The 20,251-nt window shown below is 38.5% G+C and overlaps 1 protein-coding gene across 1 annotated transcript in view; it reads right to left on the bottom strand.

Moving 5' to 3' along the window:
* The window catches only part of fgf11b (fibroblast growth factor 11b), a 47,027-nt gene extending 29,018 nt beyond the window's left edge, over window positions 1-18,009 (bottom strand). Inside the window, exon 1 of the mRNA XM_042007477.1 lies at window positions 17,564-18,009. Coding sequence (XP_041863411.1) covers window positions 17,564-17,756 — 193 coding nt within the window. The 5' untranslated portion in view covers window positions 17,757-18,009. The remainder of the gene's footprint in view (window positions 1-17,563) is intronic.
* Between the last annotated feature and the right edge of the window lie 2,242 nt (window positions 18,010-20,251).

Below are 20,251 nucleotides of genomic sequence, written 5' to 3'. Positions count from 1 at the left end.
CTGCCGCCGGATTTGTAGTCCAGGAACGGAGAACACAGCTGCTGCCAGGAAAGGTGGATTACATTTTGTTAAAGCACAGCAATCTCCGAGTAGCCTATTATAAATACCCTCTCAGTGGCAAAATAAAACACACTGGTCTGGTTTAGTCTTCACTCTGAAATGGTTCAGTCAGAGGAATATAAAGCTGTTTTAAAAATGTTGAGCAAGCTTAAAATAAACATTCATAGGCTATCTATGTGTTTTAGATTAACACAATGATAAAACAACAATAGGCTATAATAATGGAAAAGAAGCGGTGCAGCATGGCAATGATGCGTTAATGGCTCGGGTCGCGGGTTAAACATCAGTCTGGTTCGGATTTAAATGGAATAAATACATTGGTGACGAGTCGGGTTCGGGAGTCATTCTAACGGGTTAGAGCAGGTATGCGTAGCAAAACAGAACCGTGCAGGACTCTGCTCTAAGCAGTTCGGACTTGGTTGACCTGGAACCATTTGACAATAAAATCTGGAGCCATCCTGCAACGCGCTCGCTTAGGCGTCCAGTTAAACCGTGTTTATTCAACCAGTCCCTACTTCATTGCATTCATTCTTTCCTCATAGCCTACGTGCACATTTTTTTCAAGATTGTTTATGTCAGTTTTGTTTTGGAAAATGAAAAAGGAGTCTTTGCGCAGAACTTATAACATTATTCTAATCTTGCCACTTGCCTATTTTATTATTGTGTATTTTTGTAATAACATGTAAATTCACTGCATAGGAACCAACTAGTCTACTGAATTTTGTGTGACAACACTAACAGAACTGTTTTGACAATGCAACAATTACAAAACTGCGGCTCATTTACTTATCAATCCATAGTCAAAGTGGTGGTGGAGGAGCCTTGGAGATGGTAATTTTATGGAGCAAGTGCGAATGTTGAGGAATTTAGCCTTTGTTCAAGTTGTGGGCTGCATATATGCAGCCCACAACTTGGTATACCTTTCAGAATGATAATAAACAGAACAAGACACACCAAACCAGGAGCTAAGACCATGAAGTTCAGCATCATGCTTATCTATCTTTGGCGTTTTTACACCAACATTTTTATACACTGGATAATGATAATAATTATCGATTAAAGTCACGGATAAAACTGCTGTTGTTAAAACACACCCATCTCTTACAAAATCTAAAATGTAAAACAAAAAAAACAACAAACAAAAAATCTGGATCACTGTAGAAATATCTTTATTCATTGCTGATCATCTGGCCATTGAAGCGTTTTTATTTGGAATTGGGAACAAATATTTTCCACCCTGTTATATTCTGTTCCACTCTGTTATGTTCCATTCCACCCTGTTAGTAAGGTGTTTTTTAATTTTTTTTTTTTTTTACTAAAAACATTGAGGACTGTGAATCTTGTTGCACCATATTAGGAAGTGAGGAACATTAAATTGATTTTGCTTTTCTGTTCCCAGGTCAAAAGGAATGTAATTATCTCTCATTTGAAATACTTGATTATGCTTTCCTTCTTGCCTTTGTGGAAACAGAAACGTGATAATCTCTCACTTGAAAGCAAGCTGGGCGTACAATAGTGTGATGACGATGAAAACTCACATGACCAATGCTCAATAAAGGGTACATGAAAATGTGAGAAATGGTCAAAAGCACATATACCGTTTGTGGTGAGTGAAACTATACAGCACAGTCCCTAGCTCTTTTCAAGCACACTCCTCCCCCCAAGGAGTATGCTTGAACAGCTAACGGCAGGTAATGGCTGTGTTTACAAATGTAAAGGTGCTAATTGTTGGCCATTGAATTGTTAATTTCAAACCGGGCAGCCTTTTGGTTGTACTCTGGGCATGGTAGAGGGGTAAGAAATCTCTGGGTTTTCTAGTGTTAAACACTGGAAGCGCCGCCAGCGGTCTTTTGATGACCGCCAGTCACGCTACCATGCTTATAGTGTATTAAAAACTAAACGGCTGAACCTGGTATTTTAGGACTTTTATTATATAGTTGTTGTCTATAGTTTTACCTGCTTACTTGTTTGGAAAAGTAAACACATCAATATTTACGAGCAGTTTAGCACGTCTAAACTTCCACAGAGCCGCTCAGGGAGACTCTTTCTCAGCCAAACTGTCGTATATCACGGCTATGGAGTTGTAATAAATGGCCGCCCTACTCTGCTTCTGATTGGCTGTAAGATCACAAACCCTGTGTGATGATAGGCTGCTGGTTCCTGTCATTCCTACCAGCCTTCGCGCATGTGCCTGCTTCAGACAGCGGGCAGGCAGCTGTCCCACCGCTGAGACACAGCTGTATGACGTTTTATCACGTTTTATCACTAGATCGCTATGAATAAAATCCAGGGACACTTCATTTCACAGTATAAACCATTTATTTACTTATCTACTTAGGATAATAGCACTTTGAGGCCTAATTCAGAATATAGGTTGGGCTGGGTCCGGACTTTTGTGATCCCTGCTTTACACATTATCAGTATTATGTTATTTTTACCTGCCGATATTACGTTATGATTTTGTCAATATTCAGTTATGCAGCAGCTGTATCAACCCCCACTGTGAATAACTTACGTTGCAGTCAAATGACCGCTGGCAGCGCTCCTCGGGATGTTTAGAAAGCTCGCTGCTAGTGACATTCACCACTTAGCCGACTTGAGGAGGTTGTGCTTTGCCTCATAACACCATTAGCTACACATGTCGGCTTTTTTGATACATTTATTTGACGCCATTTTCAAATCAAATCATTTTTTAAATGTTGGCAAAAATGCAACAAATGAGCGACACAGCTCATTATAAACTGTTTAGAGAGCAGCAAGATCAAATCACTGCTCCTCCCCGTGGACAAAAGAGGGATTGCAGCTGTTTTTTTACTTGGGCTGCTTAGGGGCAGAGCCTCGCTGACGACGTCATTGCGGGGGATTACATTACCCCCACAGACCTGTGAAGGATCGACCAAGGATCAGTCAAGGACCAGTCAAGGACCAGTCAAGAACCAGTCAAGGACCCATCATGGAAACAGGGGAACTTTTAAACCGCTACTACTGTACTACATTCACTATATACATACAGATGGAAAGACTGTACATTGTTCAGTACATATTTATCTAATAATTTTAACACTAAGGACTAATAATGTTTCAGATGCCAGTGTGTTCCTAGTAGTTGTACTGCTCAAACAAATGCCATTTTACATCTTAAGTAGTTTGGTTAAATGTGTTTTTCAAACATGGATATATTTGCTTAAACAAGCCAATTAAACTTTGCCAATCACATTATTACCAGGTGTGCCTTCAGTACACTGGGGGCTGCAATGTAATCAGAAACTCACCAGAAACTATACCACTCTCTCCCAGCGGACAAAAAGCTACCACAGCCAGAAGAAATGACATTAAGAAATGGCTTTTTGATGACTTTCTGAAACACCAACATTAAACCTCCACAGTGGGACTAAGTGAGAACTATCAGTTGTCTTATAGTGAGGTTAAGTCGATCAAAGTTGTTTGTTTTAATCTGCAAGTTGTTGCTGTTATTGGTGTTATTTATCTGAGCCTAAATTATTATCTTTCTGTTTAAAAAAAAAAAAGAAAAAGAAGAAAAAAAAGATCTGTGCCCTCTCTTGCAGCCCCAACTGCAGCATAAAATGAACATGTGCACCCAAGTGTTGTGTTCCCATCAGGGCTGATTAGAACTGAAGCTCCACAGAAGATTGATTGTCAACACCTTGAAATCTGTCATGCTCCTGAACAATTCTTTAAGTAAAAGTTGATCTGACTGATGTAGTATTTAGTTTTTAGAAGCAACACAAATCTGCTCATTGGGATCCAAGACCTCTTACGTATCAGGATAGAAGTGTGTCATCATATGGTAAAGGTGATTCCTCAGAACAAATTTGTGTTGATTTGCTTTAAACCAAACTGTGCCAGAAAAATGCCACATCTATGTCTTCCTCCTATGATTGTGACTGAATATGGCAGCAACACACCGAGCAGCTTCCACTGCCCCGGGTATATCCCTTTGAGAGGAGATGTGTGTGACTACATTCATCACTCCTGGGACATGTGTGGGTTTGAGTGACTGAAAACATTTGCTGATCCAGGTCAGTGGCGTGTGGGTCAAAGAGGGCTCCCTGTCTATTAATGTACATTCACACACAGTTGTTGTCAGTGCACCCGACAACATGTTCACTCATCAGCAGGCTTGTATCCAAGTGACCTCTTCACACATGAGGGAAAATATGATTTGCAGCCAACAAGCAGTAAAGAAAGTGTGTAGAAAGAGTGCCGTATGGGATGTGGCTTTTTAAAGACACTGCATCTGGACTTTACTAGAGGCAAGTTCTCTTATATGACATTGAAAATCCTCAAGAAAAATGCTTACACTGAAATGTAAGTGCAACATTTGTCATTCTTACTTCCTCAGCAAAGATTTTTGCATTTCATTTTCAGGCTTTGCATATTGATGTGGAGCATCAAGTATGCCATTTTCCTAAAGACAACACAACGATAAGGTGTTAAGTTTTTAAAAGCACAAGTAATCAGAGTATTTTTTTTTTTTTAAGTGAGATTGCCTTCAAGCCCAGAAGAAACCTCTGTAGGATTTACACAGGGATGCCCCTCATCAATTTACAGTCAGTGCTGATGATCATTTTGGAAATCACCAGGGGGAGAATGGCGCCTAGCCCTACGGTACAAACGTTCACACAGCAATTATGTGTGTCTTTGTGCAAATGAGGTCAGTGCACATAAGAACCTAAGGTAATCACTTCATGCCTCATGGCTGCCATCAAGGACACTTAAACCCTTCACTGCAATGTAATTGCTCTGAAAAATAAGCAGCGATTGAGTTTTATTGCTAATCAGCATCATGTATGTCTCAGTGTTGGTTATCATTACACTAATGTATTTATCTGGCTTTGAACACAGTGTGTAGCTGGCTGATGTCCCTGTAGCACAGCTCTTGATAAAGTTGAAGGTAATTACTGGGGTCCTGCATGACTGAGCTGCCAAGGACATGTCGTCTTCTTATTCTGCTTTGCCCAAACAAGACGGGGTTTTCCAAGGCTTTTATTGCAATATTATAGAGCTCCCTGACACTTCCTTTACCTCTTCACCAAAGTCCGTGTATACATGCATGCTGAATGTTTGCTCACATGCATGACCATATGTTAATTTGTTCTGCATGGCATATATATATATATATATATATATATATACACACACACACACACACACACACACATCTGTCTCTTGTAGGGAGTTTGATTCTGTGTCAAATAAAAGAAGAATGTGGTTCCTCCCTTTTTTTCCCTTGTCTAAACTGGGCCATGAGCTCTACTGTGCTGCTAGTAATTATCAACCTTATGAGAAGATATAGGGGGATAGGAGCAAGGGAGGAATTACACTAGCTGCCATCTCTGAGGAATGTTTGTCCAGAAATAAAAGAGAGAAGGACAGCAACAGTAAAGGGCAATGACAGAGTGATATAAAGACGCACAGCGTGACAAGTCTGAGGGAGGCAGAAAAATTATGTTGCAGAGGAGGACGAAGAGGGATTGCAGGATGGGGTGAGGTTACAGATAAAACAGGAGCGGAGGAAGTGCTTTGCATCACTTGCAGCTTCAACAGTGACCTCCTAATTTGAATTCAAGGCTTCATAAATCATTTAAAGTGACAATGGCAGCAGTTCACATAAGTGAGGTGGAGTTATTGCAGCTTATTAATGGTGCTGACAAGAGCATGTCAAACACGAACAGGAGCAAATAGGACTCTCACTGCTTCACTGACACACATTCAATAATCACATATGTGCTTCATTAGCATTATGACAGGAACATATCAGTGACAGTTAGCAACATACTCAGCTCAGGGGAGTGAGAGTGATGTGGGGCAGCACTATCCTAGGGCTTTTCATCAGTAACATTATAGCATGAAATTTAATTTCTTCTCTTTGAAATGTCATTTTTGGCTTCACATGAACTACATGAATACAAAAGTACAAGTGCGTGACCGCCAAGTCTCGCATTTCACCTTTCCTTTCCTTCTATAGACCCTCCAGCAAGGACACAAATAGCCACTTTAATATATGCAGCGCAAACAAAGAACAGCATCCTCTGCACCCCTTAGGGTTCAGACCTCTGTCTGAAAGTGTCACGATCACGCCTGTGAGTTCTGCACAGTGACAAACAAGAAAAGATTCAGAATTTCAACTTGCATTGAGTTACTCATTGATGCACTTTGACCGTGAGATTTTCACACACACAGTAAGCATGAGTTCAGATGCTTCAATGGCAGCTTTTCACTAGAGGAGAAAATCCATAGATTTTCAGGTAATTACTTTGAGATTTTAAGTTTTTCTGATACAGTTTTGATACATATACATGCCTCCATTTGTGCTGAAAAACACTTAAAAAAAACATGCACAGAAAACAGACCATTACAGGAAAATTATGACTTTGAATGAATTAAGATTTAATCACTGCTCCCTTGTCACTGTTTACGCTTTAAGAGTTAGTTTCTGCCTTTAAATGTCAACACATGTTTGGTTAGATTAGACTAAAACTAAAACAGTAGTGGCCTTTTCTCTCAGGTCTTAAACATTTACGGTCATGGGAAAATGTTTTATTCTTTTAAAATCAATGTCAGTTCTAAGATATCAATATAAAATGAGCATTTATCAAATTTACAAGACATTAAAAAAAAGAAAAAAAATCTTAACCAGACAAACAAAAGATTAGTGGTTGATTGCTTTGGGACTCATCACAACAAGGTCTTTGGATTAACTCCAAGTTGTTTTGAGATGACTTGAAAAGCTCTCCCGGACTGATAAAAAGAAACAGTTGTTTCTTTAAAATCATTCCTCTTTGAGTGCTCCACACGATCAAATTGACAGAACTTCTGCTTTTAAGAAGATTTTAACACTCACTGATGATCATTTATCGTAGTGTATTTGATCTCATTGATTCTGCATTTTGGTTCAGATTTTATGAATAATGACAACGTTATGTGCACTGTGCTATTTTTCATTTGAGTTGGTTTTATTAACCTAATTTTACTACCTAACACGTGTTGTTATCATCCTTTTATATATGCCACATTACAAATTAAATTGGGTGTACATTTTTTGCACGACTATACAGTTTAAAACAGAAACTAGAGCACTTGACCCAAAAGTCTCAACCTCATAAGCCTCAACCATCACTGCTTGACTTTCGATTCTCTCGAGCTTCAAGCAGCTGTACGGAGAGATTGTTGTACCGACAGCTGTCAGTACGTACTCTGGTGTGTCCCTGATAATATCAGTCTCATTCAGTGGGTTCTTCTTTATAAATCTAAACGTCATCACATAGAAATGTAAAAGAAAATCTTTCTGTGCACCAATTTTTCATTGCAGCTTAGTTATTGCAGCTTATTCAGCATTTGGGAACCTCTTGGTTGTAGGTCCTTAGATTCCCATTAAGAGCTGCACATAACAACAAAAATCCTGGTTATTATGTAGTATTTTTTGTTTGTTTGTTTGTTTTTTTACATGATGTGATTGCTGCCAAACTGGGTTTTTGCTAATTTGATCAAAAACGTGATTTTTTTAAACTGCCATTTGAAATGACATCACTTGATTTGCTCAGTGCAATTCTGCTTTTTTTAATTTGAGCACTGTTCTCCTGCAGTGTGTCTCCTAATCCTTTTCCTCCTCACACTTTACATTTCCCTCACCTTGTCCTGTCATCATTACCATTATAGGTGTCCTCCACCCCGCTGTCTTACTCTTGTTAGAGGTAAATTCAATCTACCTTTGTCAGCTTTAATGAAAGCAGCCACAGATTCAATTTAGCAGGTATGTGCTGGAGGTTAAGGTGGGATCTTCGGGGGGACAGGAAACAAAAGGGTGTTTATGTACACATCCCCACCCACCCACTCACCTCATTTTGAATGAGACTTAAGGCTTTTTTTGGCCGGCTTTGTACAGCTGAACATGTTTTCACTAGACAACTCCTAATCTCGAACTCCAGTTACATTATCCCATCACATCCTATCCACTGACTTTACTTTCAGTTTCCTCAGTGTATAAATGCAAACTTAGATAATCCCTCAAAATGAAAATGAATACATAACAATTGTTTTCGTCTCTGGTGAATTTTACTTCATATAAAAAAACTGGAAAAGATTAAATCAGCCGTGTTTCATTGTGGTTTTAATCTGATGGGTACATCTTGGGCAAAATTTAGAGAATGAAACAAACCATCCACTTCTGAACATGGACAGCTGTACTTAAATCCTGAACATTTGGTTCCAGATTTTTTAGATCCCCTTGGTGAAGTGAGGGTTATTCAAAGCTGGAAAGACCTTTGCAGGATGAGCTGAACAGCAATCAGCTGCTAATCGTTTGTTTGTCTGGTCTAGACACTCTTGTTTTAAAACTTCTTTAGATTTCATGAATGCTAGTCATGTAACAATAATTCAGCTTTAATATTTAGATAGTGTCTCTAAATGAAATTTTAATTTGAAATCCTCTGATTTAAATGATGTACTGTCTAAAAAAAGCAAATAGGATTACATATTTGACCAGACATTTGACGTCAGCCAAAAGTGCTTTTGCCTGTTTGATTGCTACCTAAATACAGAGGTTTGTACACACTCAGTCTGAGAGGCAGCCCTCTGATTTATTTCCTACATACTGCATTCTCAACACATTTATATACTTCCAGGGCTTACAACTTTTTGATTCTGAAATACTCCATCTATTTCAAATGGAAATTGATTGAGAAAATATGTTTTCATGACATGTAACCTCACCTCACATATAAACTATGGTCTCTAATGTCAAAACACTCTTTACTAGAGCAGCACCTCCTCATGTGATGTGTGCATAATCAGAATGTGATTGGATTTGGCATAACAGTTTAGTAACACACATTAGCAGTACACATGTCGTGTTTTCACATTATTGTTGAAAATGTTAGAAGTAAACTTTTAAATGAGGCTAAAAGAAAAATTTGAAAAGCTTGTTTAAAAAATAGATATATTAGGCTGCATCAAAGGTTTTCATCAAAAATGGAAAACTTTATTTACAGATTATATATAAATGTATCAAAATGTAATGATGTAAAAAGGGAATCAGAATTGGTGATGGCTAACTGGAGGCATAGCCAGAGTCCGGCTACCCTGTGGAGGATACTCAGTTCGGCCACTTGTATTCGCAATTTCGTTCCTCAAGAGCTTTGCCTTTAGGCTCACCTCTTTCTTAACCATGACAGACCGATGCAGAGACCACATCACTGCAGACATTGTACCAATACAATCTCAGGCTCCATCTTTCCCTTACTCATGCACAAGACCCCGAGATACTTGAACTCCTTCACTTGGAGTAGGACGTCATTCCTGACCCTGAGAAAACACTCCACCCTTTTCTGGCTGAGCACCATGAACTCAGATTTGGAGATGCTAATTCTCATCCCAACAGTTTCACACTTGGCTGCAAATCTCTCCAGGGAGAGTTGGAGATAACAACCTGATGAAGCCAATAGAACCACATCATCTCCAAAAACAAGAGACCCAATCCTGAGGCCATCTAACCGGATCCCCTCAACATCTCGGCTGTGCCTAAAAATGTTGGCTGAACATCCACCATAAACATATTTGAGGCAAAGATCGAGAAAAAATCCCAGACAATTTTGAAATCGTCAAAAATTCTGTCTGGATGCATTTTTTAGCTCTCATAAAGAGGACTTGTCAAGGATAAAGAGGTAAATAGACTGTATTTGTATAGTGCTTTGTTGAACACTGAAATCACTTTTACACTACATAATATATACTGCAATTCTATTATTTTACTGGGAGTTTTTTTAGGTTTTTTTTTTTTTTTTTATCTATCACACATATTCATACCTATCAGGAGGCTTAGGGGTTCAGTGTCTTGCCTCATAATTACAATCATAATTTAGTCACCGAATTATAGGGGGCAGCCTGGAATCATTCCCCTGACTTTGCTGTTGGTAGACGACTGCTCTTCCTTCTGAGCTACAGCCATGGTTACCCTAAAACACAAACCTCTCTTGACTTAGCCATACTTTTGAGTATCTACCAGCTACAGTTTCCATTGGCTCACTTGTAAGTGCTGCATTGCAGGACTGCAAAACTAAGCACAGAGTTGAAGAAAGTTTGAAGCAGTCAAGCAGTTTTCTCAGAAATTGTACTACAATCTGTAGGATAGCTGAAAGCAATCCCTTCTTATCATAACTGTTACAGGGTTATCCTTAAAGAGATAATAGTTGGTGAAGAAAAGACTCTTTGACAAAAGAACGCTCAGTTCTAGGAATACATGCATGACTCTTGGCCCACTGAAGGTAACCACACTGTGAATGGAAATGAAAATAGTCAACACGTACAAACAGGTGAAATTAGGCTAAAAAAGGTTCACATATACATTAGTTTTGGTGTAAAAAGGCTATACAGAAAGCTGATGTCCACTTTTGTAGTCCCACCAATCTTCCCTTTAGTCTCCAGTATCTCTCTCTCTTCCTGTAATTTTGATTGCCATTTAATCTATTTTATCCTTGAAACCTACTTCAGCCTTTTGATACAGTTGTCTTTGACATCAGTAATATCTTAACTTTTTTTCTCTTTAGGCTTGTGTTTATCTTCACAGATAACTGCCTTCATCTCTTTTTCCCTGTGCCCCTCCCTCTCTCTGACCCCTGTCACAGTCAGTAAAGTTCTGATGAGAAGCTACATAACACTGCATTGTCTGATCAGGTGTTGTTGAGTAAGCGAGTTTGCTGCCCTGATCTCTTGGGGTCAGGTTAATGCTATCCTCTGCTGGATCTCTCCTTGTAACCCAGCCAGCCGGGGCCTATATTTGTGCTCCAAGTGTCAACAAGCTCCTCGGATGCTTACTCCTAAAACATACTATTGCCCCCCCCCTTGCCAAACTACTTCAAGATGTCTAGGTTTGTTGCATACAGTAGTTTTCTAATGACTCAGCTAATTGTTTGTTTTTACTTTAGAATTTTGTCTTTGGAAAGTATAATATTCCTTCTACCAAATTTTTGTAACTATTTAATTTAAATGTCTTTTTTTCTCTGTAGTTTGGTGTTTCCTTAGTTGCATGGCCCTCCAGTTGCATGTTTAGACTGTGTGCCCATTTGATGTAACTAAAAGAAAGATACTGAAGGTGATGCACAGGGGCAGGCAGTTCAATATCCTTCCCTTTTAAAATCAGATTCCACCTTGAACAAACTAAGAGGTGGATTATTGATTAATCGCTATACATTAATGAGCTGAATTGATCTAAAAAAGAAGGCAGCAGTGCAGATCACTGAAGTGAAAGGGCCACCGCTTCAAAGGGTCTCTTCTATAGCAAAGGGATTGTGCAGGACTCCTTGAGGAGGGTGATGAGGAGGACAGAGGCAAGTAAAGTCAGGTTGCTGCTTTACTTTCGAATGAATTTCATAATATCTTTCATTCTGCACCACATCTATATGCAGCAGAGTTTTGTCTGTGTAAATCATTTTAGATGCCTGTTGCTTTTAGCAAGTAAAAATAATCGTTTCTCTGTCCTGATGTGATTGTAATACGACAGGTGATACTCTCTTCCTAAAAAACATAGGTGGTGATAAATCTATTTTTTTTAGAGTTATGCTATAAAGAGGAAACATTAACATATTTGCTGGTAAGAAGGTATTAACTTGCGCAGATGACAAACAGTTATACATATTACAGAGGACATGTGCTTGTGTTGCATAATGTGGAAAAGTAATCTCTAATCTCTAAGCTTTTTAAAATCTGCTAAACTTTTTAAAATTTACATAAATGATATATTTTCTCAAAACTGCAGCCTGCCAGACAGTAATGTATGAAGGTTTATACTTTCGTGTCAGTTTGACACAGACTTTTCCCTCATCATTTCAGCTTTAGTACTTATTGCTTTCTCAAGGACTAAGATGAAGAAAACAGCAAAGGGACCTCTTTGGTTCAACTTATTTGCAGAGTGAAAAATGTAAAAAACATATATTAAAAAAATTATATATATAACCTCATTGCAACACTACTATTAATTTTAAATGATTAATGTGTCAAAACATTTGATTGGTGCAGTATGCTTTAAAGTTCCATATTTTTGCATCTTTTTGTAAAAATAGTCAAGTATTCTACGTTGATACGGTCAAATTCCCATCCAACATGAGTCATTTTCAAATCTTTATTTTTCTTTTGTGAGATGGCTAATGTGTCAGAAATTGTGACTAAAGAGCTGCTCCATTAGACACCCTGTCAACTTTCAGTACTGAAAAGCAGTTCTAGAGAATCCATGTTATCAGACGACACTGAGGTTAACAGCATTCAAGTCAGCAGAGAAGGCGGAAACTTCATGGTTCACAATGGCACATATTTACTCCAAAGTATTGTTTTTAAACTTGCTAGCTAAAGTAAGCAAAATTTAACAGTTTCATGTCAATCAGACCAATGTCACTACCACATGAAGCTGAAGAATGAATAAGTAGTATCAGAAATAATGAGCAGTAGTGTCGGGGGGGATAAACGGTACTATTTATAAAGGGTCCACTGCAGGTGGGGACCCTTGAAAATCCTAGAATGTAAAGTGGTTTTGTGTTCCATCTCTGGGGGCCCTATCACCCCTCTAAAATTGTGCTAAATGGTTTAGTCCACACCAGCACCGGTCTGTTGAGCCGAGTTACACACAGAGTTAGAGATGGGATTTATATCTCTTTGAAGGGAGCTGGATCTCGAGGAGCTATTCCTTTCAAAGAGCCATTCAAAAGACTGGCTCGTTTTTACAGTATTTTACAAAATTTTACAATATATAACAATGACAAACAATTAAAATATGTACCTACATCAAACCTACTACACAATATTAAAAAAAAAGTATAGAAAAAAAATAGATTTAAAAAAAGGATATACCTGAGCAGCCAGTGCAAATTCTAGAAAATGCTTTGGATAGAAGTCATAGTATTTGTTTCCGAAAAATACTCTTAGACATAGATGCTTCATATGAATGAAGCATGTTGGACATCAGACTTCTATGATGTCACAAACGTGATGAAGGCAGTGTGGAAAATTTGTTTATGAAAAAAGAACAGCTCACAAATGAATGGCTCACAACTGTGACTCAGTTCCCATTGTTCATTTTAAAGAGTTGTTCAAAAGAATCAATTCGTTCATGAACTTTACATCTCTACAGGGAGTACAGCGAGACAACCAGACGAGAAAGTCATGTATTTCCCAAAGAAAGTGAAGTCTGTATATTAGAAACGGGAGAGAAAAAATATCAGGATAAGAAAATTAAGCGAAGGACAGCAGCTTCTTTTTAATTTCTTAGAGAAAAGAGGTGATCAGCACTTGAACTAAATCAGTTTGAGCTGATATCAACAGCAGTTGTCTGTAGGCTGCTCTTTAGAATTAATTTAGGGACAACACAGACTGATTACTATAAAAAAAAATTCTTAATTAAAAATTCTTAAAAGTAGTTACAGCAAATCATTTGACTTTTATTATTCTTGCGATAAAAGAACATTTCCACTTTGTATCAATATTTCAGCCCTTTCCAAGTGATCAATAATGGCATATTCAGTGTCAATAAATTCCTTGAATGCACCAGACCCCAAGGTCTGTAATGTTGATAAATTATCTACTATCATTTTTTTTAGTTAATAAAACAGAATAAGAATTTTCCTACTTCAAATCCATAATAAATCCTTATAAATTAAACTGAATTGTTTCATTCATTGAATTAATTAGAATATAAGGGAGTGACATGAATCAGAAAACTGTCCAGCCTGCATGTTATAAGACACAGAATAGAAGAAGTTTACAGCCAGACAGGAAAATATGACTTGTGAGTTTTTTGGTGTATCCTAGCAAATGGTCTCTTACATGGCAGTTATATATATTAAACCTTTCAAAATCACTTTAACATTGTAACATCAGTATTAGCAAAGCTTAGCATCATGAATCACATGGTCCTCAGTCTCAGACACAGCAGTAGTAGCAGGTCCATCATCATGTCCAGATGATCAATGATCAAACAAACTGCTTCTGTAGTTCGTTTGGGAATTTGCATTTATATTTCTTCATTTTCTAGCTTGATAGATACTGGACACAGAGATCAAAAAATGCTGAATAGCTTCTTCCCCCAAGCTGCCAAAAACATCATTCCAAACACCTCGTCTCCACCTCATCTAGCTGGATCCATTATTATCCATTATTAAGCTGTGTTTCACAACTGTGAAGAAAATAAGGGAATAAAACCTCTGACCAGCATTAGTTTGAATTGCTTTGTGTCTACCACGGGGGCAAAGCACGTTCAAGGCAATCAGTAAAGTATGTGTCCAGTTATCTCATAATTCTGAACGGCCAAGAGTAGGTGACATCATTACCAGGTAACTCTGCAGCTTCCTCCTCCCCCTGGAGGACTTAAAGTCATTGTCAGGTGTGCGTGTTATGTTGACACGATGCTGAGAGGGACAGATGCAGACTAGAAACACCTAAAGTAACTTAGCAAAACAGCTTTAACAGGCTGTGTTTGCTCTCGGACCATCCCTTTTTGCAAGGGAATGCAAAAGTATTGCGTGCTAACGCAAAAGAGAGAAGAAAAAAAAGATCCGTGTCCCCTAGACGGATCCGTAAAAATGAAAACAAACACTTTTGTGAAGAAAAAAATTTCAAAATAATTTTGATATGCCGCCTGGATGCATTTTTAGCTCTCTAAAAGAGGACATTTGGGTAAAAGAGGATGTTTGTCACCCAGTCTATCCTCCATGTGGCAGATAGTGAGATAGAGAAGATGCAAGTGAGGAAATGGTAAGTGAAGTTTGCTCTGAAGGCAGTGAGGAGGTTGAGGAAAGGAAAGAAGATGAACAGGAAGACAATAAAAGCTGAGCAATGCAGGAGCGTATCTGCCGGATGAACCAGGACTACAATCAGAGAAGTCACTTTGCCATTTAGAGGTTGAACTAAGATCATGAACATTTTTTTTCTTTGTTTAACACTATTATAAAAGTATGCATGAGATCGATTGACCAAGTCCACATTTGGGGCCCACCAAGATGGTTTGTACAGAGGAACAGAACTTTGTGCAACACCCCTTTCAATGAGGTTTGCTAGTAACAGCTGTCATAAGCCAGCCATGCACACATCTATGAAGATAGATCAGGTTCAGCTATTCAGTGAGAGTAGTAATGTGAAACAAGAAGGTGTCTTCTCAAAATCATTAGTGCTGTGCAGATATTGCATGCACAAGGCTGATTGTTTAGGGCCCATTTATGTAGTGAGGGAAATTATTCTGGGTTCTGAGATACAAACAAAGCAGTTGATTGGTGGTAGAAAGAATTTATACTTCAGCTATGCAGGGGCAAGTCTATAAAAGTTTGAAAGAGGCCACAAAAAGGGTGACACAAATGAGAGCATTTTTTCTTTTGTTTCAAGGTCCAGATTTTGAACAAATCATTACAACTGAGGTCGTCGTGTGAAGTAATAAAAAAAAGTGGAAAAAAAACTTGTAAAACAAACAGCCAATGAAATATTTTAATCAAGAGTTTTTTACTTTGGTGATGCTACATTTCATAACTTTTATTACTGCTGTACAAAACCCTACGCTTATATAATAACAAGAAAAAGTTTTATTGGAGTTTCCTCATCAATATCAGCTGTTAAACTTCACTTGTCATATGTGGTGGTTTTATGACAGATAGCACCATGGAGATGGGGGTTGAGATGATGCTGGATGAATTCTGCATTATGATCTAGAACATGGTAGGAATGATGCAGAACAACAGACGTACATAACATGCTGCATTTACTGACTCTGGACATTGGACCTTTATCCAAGTGAAGGTCAGTTAACATTAAATATTTAGCTTAGCAAGTGATTGTCTATACACATTCATTCATTCTGTCTGAACACATTCAAGGATTACAATACTTACAGTGGGACAGTCAATAAAATAGCTGTGAACTCCTGTTCATTTTACTTTTTCTTCTAATTTTGTCATTAAATTTTGGGTGAAAAAAGCTAAAATAGTCAATTAAAGTAGATATTTTTAGTGCATATGAAACTGTTATGAACTTAAAAAGCTATTCTTTCAACATTTACAAATTGTTGCTCAACATTATTATAAACTCCAAATGCAAACTCTACAGCTACCATACAGCTCAAACAACACATGGGCCATCTCAGGACAGAGCAGGACAATGTTGACATTTTCATGAAACCATAATGTTAATATGTATCTGTGTGTGAGCTTAGAGCTATTTGATTCAGGTCCACATCACCCCCCCAACCCCTTGGTACTGCATTTCCAGCTGAACATCTGGTATCATTATGTAAACAACTTACAGCCAGTTTTATAAAAACAAGGGATTGTCTGGTTTAGGCCAGTGCAGATTCAACATACTCTTCCAATATACTTTTTCCAAGTAATGCAGCTATATTAGTTTCATATTACTGTTATGTCGCATAGGAGCGGCTATAACTTGTGGTGTTGTGTTAGAAACATAGAACTATTTTTCTTTTTTATGCAGAATAGAAAAGAAGCAGCCAGACAAACAGACCACAGTCAATAAATACAGTACACATCTCTTGGCCTGGCCATGAGCTTTATTTATTCTGTAACATTTCTGTATTTCTGCATAATTTTTCTTTAGTTGCCTTTTTAATTTAGCACAAATAAGGTAGAACATTGATTTAATTTTGAACAAAATAATTAAAAAGTCTACTAGTCTCACCAAAAGACAGATACATCTGATTTGTAGGAGAAAAACAAACACACTTCCCTCCAAAAACTGTCCAAGTTATGAACAGAAAAACTATAGTTTAAAATGAAAATATTCATGTTGTGGCAATCTGTTTTGTTTCACTGACAGGGTGGTAAAGAGAAAGAACATCGCAAACAGTAAGCTGAACCTCAGAGTTGAGGTTCTGCTTCCATAGAGAACCTGACAGAGATGAGTCGGCACAGGAAACTGCAATTATGACTTTTAGCTAATTTCACAGTTCATTGTCCTTTTAGGTCTACATAATGTTATGTTTAAATGTGAAACAGCTCCAGTATTCACAAAAGCCATTCCAACTTGCTTTATTTAAACTATATAAAGCAGTGTCTGATGTAACCACTGCTGATGTGACATAAGATGTTGGGGGCTTCAAAATGAAACTGGTCGATTTTACTTGTAAATAATAAATGCAAAAAAGTAGGTGCCAGGCTGGATGGTGCCTCATTCTTGACGGTGATGATCTGTAGTTTTGTATGCCCTGTTATTTGAGGATGTTAAAAAATGGCATCACTAAATCCACAAAAATATCTGGTATATTTTTAAAAAGTAGGAATGAAAATGACTTTTTCATCTATCTGAATGTTATGTAACATAGATTGAAGTAGCCAATTTGACATTACCACAGCAGAATTTGCAGCTGATTTTTAAAATTTGAGTTTAAATTTTTCATTTCATTAAAAGCAAAGTTTCTGGGTCTTTTTTCCCCCCTAAATATTCCCAAATATAAGCAAGAAAGAAAGCAAGAAACAAAATGAAAACAGCAGCAGGGACTTACCTGGTCTTTTGTCGTTTCTACCTTTTCTACCCCCACAAAGTCGTACTTTGGAGATCAGAACCAGGATCTGTTTCTGGCACAGGGACTTGTTGCTCTTAGGACAGGGCTTGCGCTTGTTGGCAACCGGTCGGTTGGCTTGATCGTCCTTGACTGCCCGTTTCTGTCTGATGAGAGAGCTGGCGAGAGCTGCCATCTTCCCCCCCTCTCACCTTTGGGAGGGGGGTGTCTTCCTTCCCTGCACCTACTTTGCTGGTTTGGGTTTTGCTTTCCTCAAAAAAACTGGAGTAGGACGGATGTTTTAAAGAACCCCCCACAGGGGAGATCAGGCTACTAAGTGGGTTAACAGGGAAGAGTTTAGCTTGATGGTTCCCTTTGAGAATGAAGATCTTGGAGAGATGCAAGTTCACATGTAGTGCACTGTGAAGCTTTTACTTTATCCAAAAATAAAAATCTGATTGTGATAGAGCACGTAAAAAGCTCTTCATTCACATTTTCAGTTTTAAATAAAGAGTAAGGTTAGAACCACTGACTTTTGACAGGGTGGAGATGGACACATATTTCTAACTCTCCTTTCATCTCATCTCTCCCCACCAAATGCACCTCACCAGCTAAGTTCAAAATATTGTTTTGTAAAATAACTAACCTACTGTACAATAAATAAACAAAATCAATTAGAAGGAGCTCCAATTTTTCTTACATATAAAAACACTTTTACTGAAAAAAAGTGAGATCATCATGAATGCTAGGAAACTCTTAAAAGCGCAAGAAAAATCAAACTGTTTGTCACCATTTGTGCAGTCCACGGGGGTCCAACTTTGCCTCCCATTTAATCGTGGTAGCATGGAACAATGAGTGAAAAGTCCAAGTGGTAATCCAGCCGACTTAAATCCAGAGGTGGAACGACAGACGGGACACTGACGGTCTTTGTCAGAACAAAGCCAGGAACAGAGCGGAGACATGGACACAGACAGACAGAGATTCCTCTTCTGCCTTTGGATGGCACGCTCCTTTCCCACAGTCCTCACCAAACCCCCCTCCCTCCTCCTCCTCCTCCTCCTCCTGTTCCTCTTCCTCCTCCCATCCAAAGTCAGGAAGCGCTCGTGAGAGTATGTGTGTGTGTGAATTCCAGCAGCCACCATCAGTAGAGGTGACATTCATGAGAAACAGAGAGGCAGGGAGGGAGGGCGGAGGTAGAGGCTGTGATGTGTGCGAATGAGCTTGGTTGGGAAAGGGATGGAAATGTGGATGAGAGATGGGAAAAAGCTACTTCACAGGGACAACATTTTTATTCTTTAAGGAAATGCCCCATTAAAAGAATAAATCTCAATCATTTTGATTGTCCCAAATGAAACTGTGGGGGTGGGGTGGTTGACTGAAGTGTAGATTGTGATAATTCTCTGTCTCCACAAGAGGAACAACATCAGCTTGATCTACCTTCCTGCCACTTGCATCACACATCCATTTTCCCAAAAGCAGCAGAATTTGCAGTCTTCTCTGCTGCAAAATTTCTTGTTTATCCAATGTTTTCCATCATCTCCTTGACATTTGCGCTTACAGAGGTTACCATCACAATCTCTTCATCGTGGGCTTCCCTGATCTTTGAAAGGGATAAACTAAATAACTTACACTGACCCTTATAGAAACATGAGCTTGGCAGACTGAGCTGAACAACTGAGAATTCAATATTATATTACTCCTGCTTTCTCTCAGCTCCACCTGTCAGCAAAATGTTCCTACAATAACAAATTTTTCTTACAGTTTATAGCAGACTATACACATGCAATTATCTTAAAATCAATGACTGGATTCCTCCAACAGTTTTGGGACAAAGCAAACTTCTGCAAGAGCCAACAACAAGAACAAGTCATGCTGATGTAGATTTGCACAAATTCACTGGTGCTTGTAAATAGACAAAGGCTACAAGGTGGTCTGGATGTTCTCTCCATGCTTGCATGAGTTCTTTCTGGGAACTCAACTTCCCTTCCATGGTCCAAAAACATGCAGATTTATTTAGTTTGTTTCTGTGTTGGCGTTGACTGATAAACTGGTAAACTGGAAGCATCCCCCACTTCATGCCTGATAACTCCCAAGACACTGAATTGAAGTAAGTGGGTATACAAGATAGATGGTAAAGTCTCACAACTCAGAAAAGGTGTGTGAGGTTGTGAAGTCCCACTCAAACAGTTTTCACTACAAATAAACCTCTCGTGGCCTTAAATGGCTTGTGTGACTATGTTTTTGTTTTGTTTTGTTTTTTTTTTCCTTTATTGAATATGGAGATATGAATGTACTAATCTGGTCCCGCCCACTTCTCCACCCACCTGTAGATGACACTGCCCTGTCCACTAAACTATGCGATGTCTCATTCTAATAATAGGATAATTCATGCTTGATCTACAAAGTGGTTCTAAAAAGAGAAAATATAATTCTATATCGCATGTGAGCAGAAGTATCAGGGTGGCAATACACTTACTTTCTACCTCTTTCTATCACTGTCCACATGGCTGGTTGAGCTGCAGCCATTCGGTGCCTATAGCCTCTGCCCCCAATTGCTCGAAGACTCACTGCTTGAGTGAAAGAGAGTGGAACAAAAAGAAAAGACATTAAAAAGACAAACTTACTGGTTGGCTGGCAGGCCCACTGGTTCTTGTGGTGTTGCACAGATATATGGTTGAAATAATGTCAGAC

The sequence above is a fragment of the Melanotaenia boesemani genome, chromosome 15, assembly GCF_017639745.1.
Source record: "Melanotaenia boesemani isolate fMelBoe1 chromosome 15, fMelBoe1.pri, whole genome shotgun sequence".
Classification (NCBI taxonomy): Eukaryota; Metazoa; Chordata; class Actinopteri; order Atheriniformes; family Melanotaeniidae; genus Melanotaenia; species Melanotaenia boesemani.
Note: the sequence above shows the minus strand (reverse complement) of the source record. Positions and strands in the feature narration are given on the sequence as shown.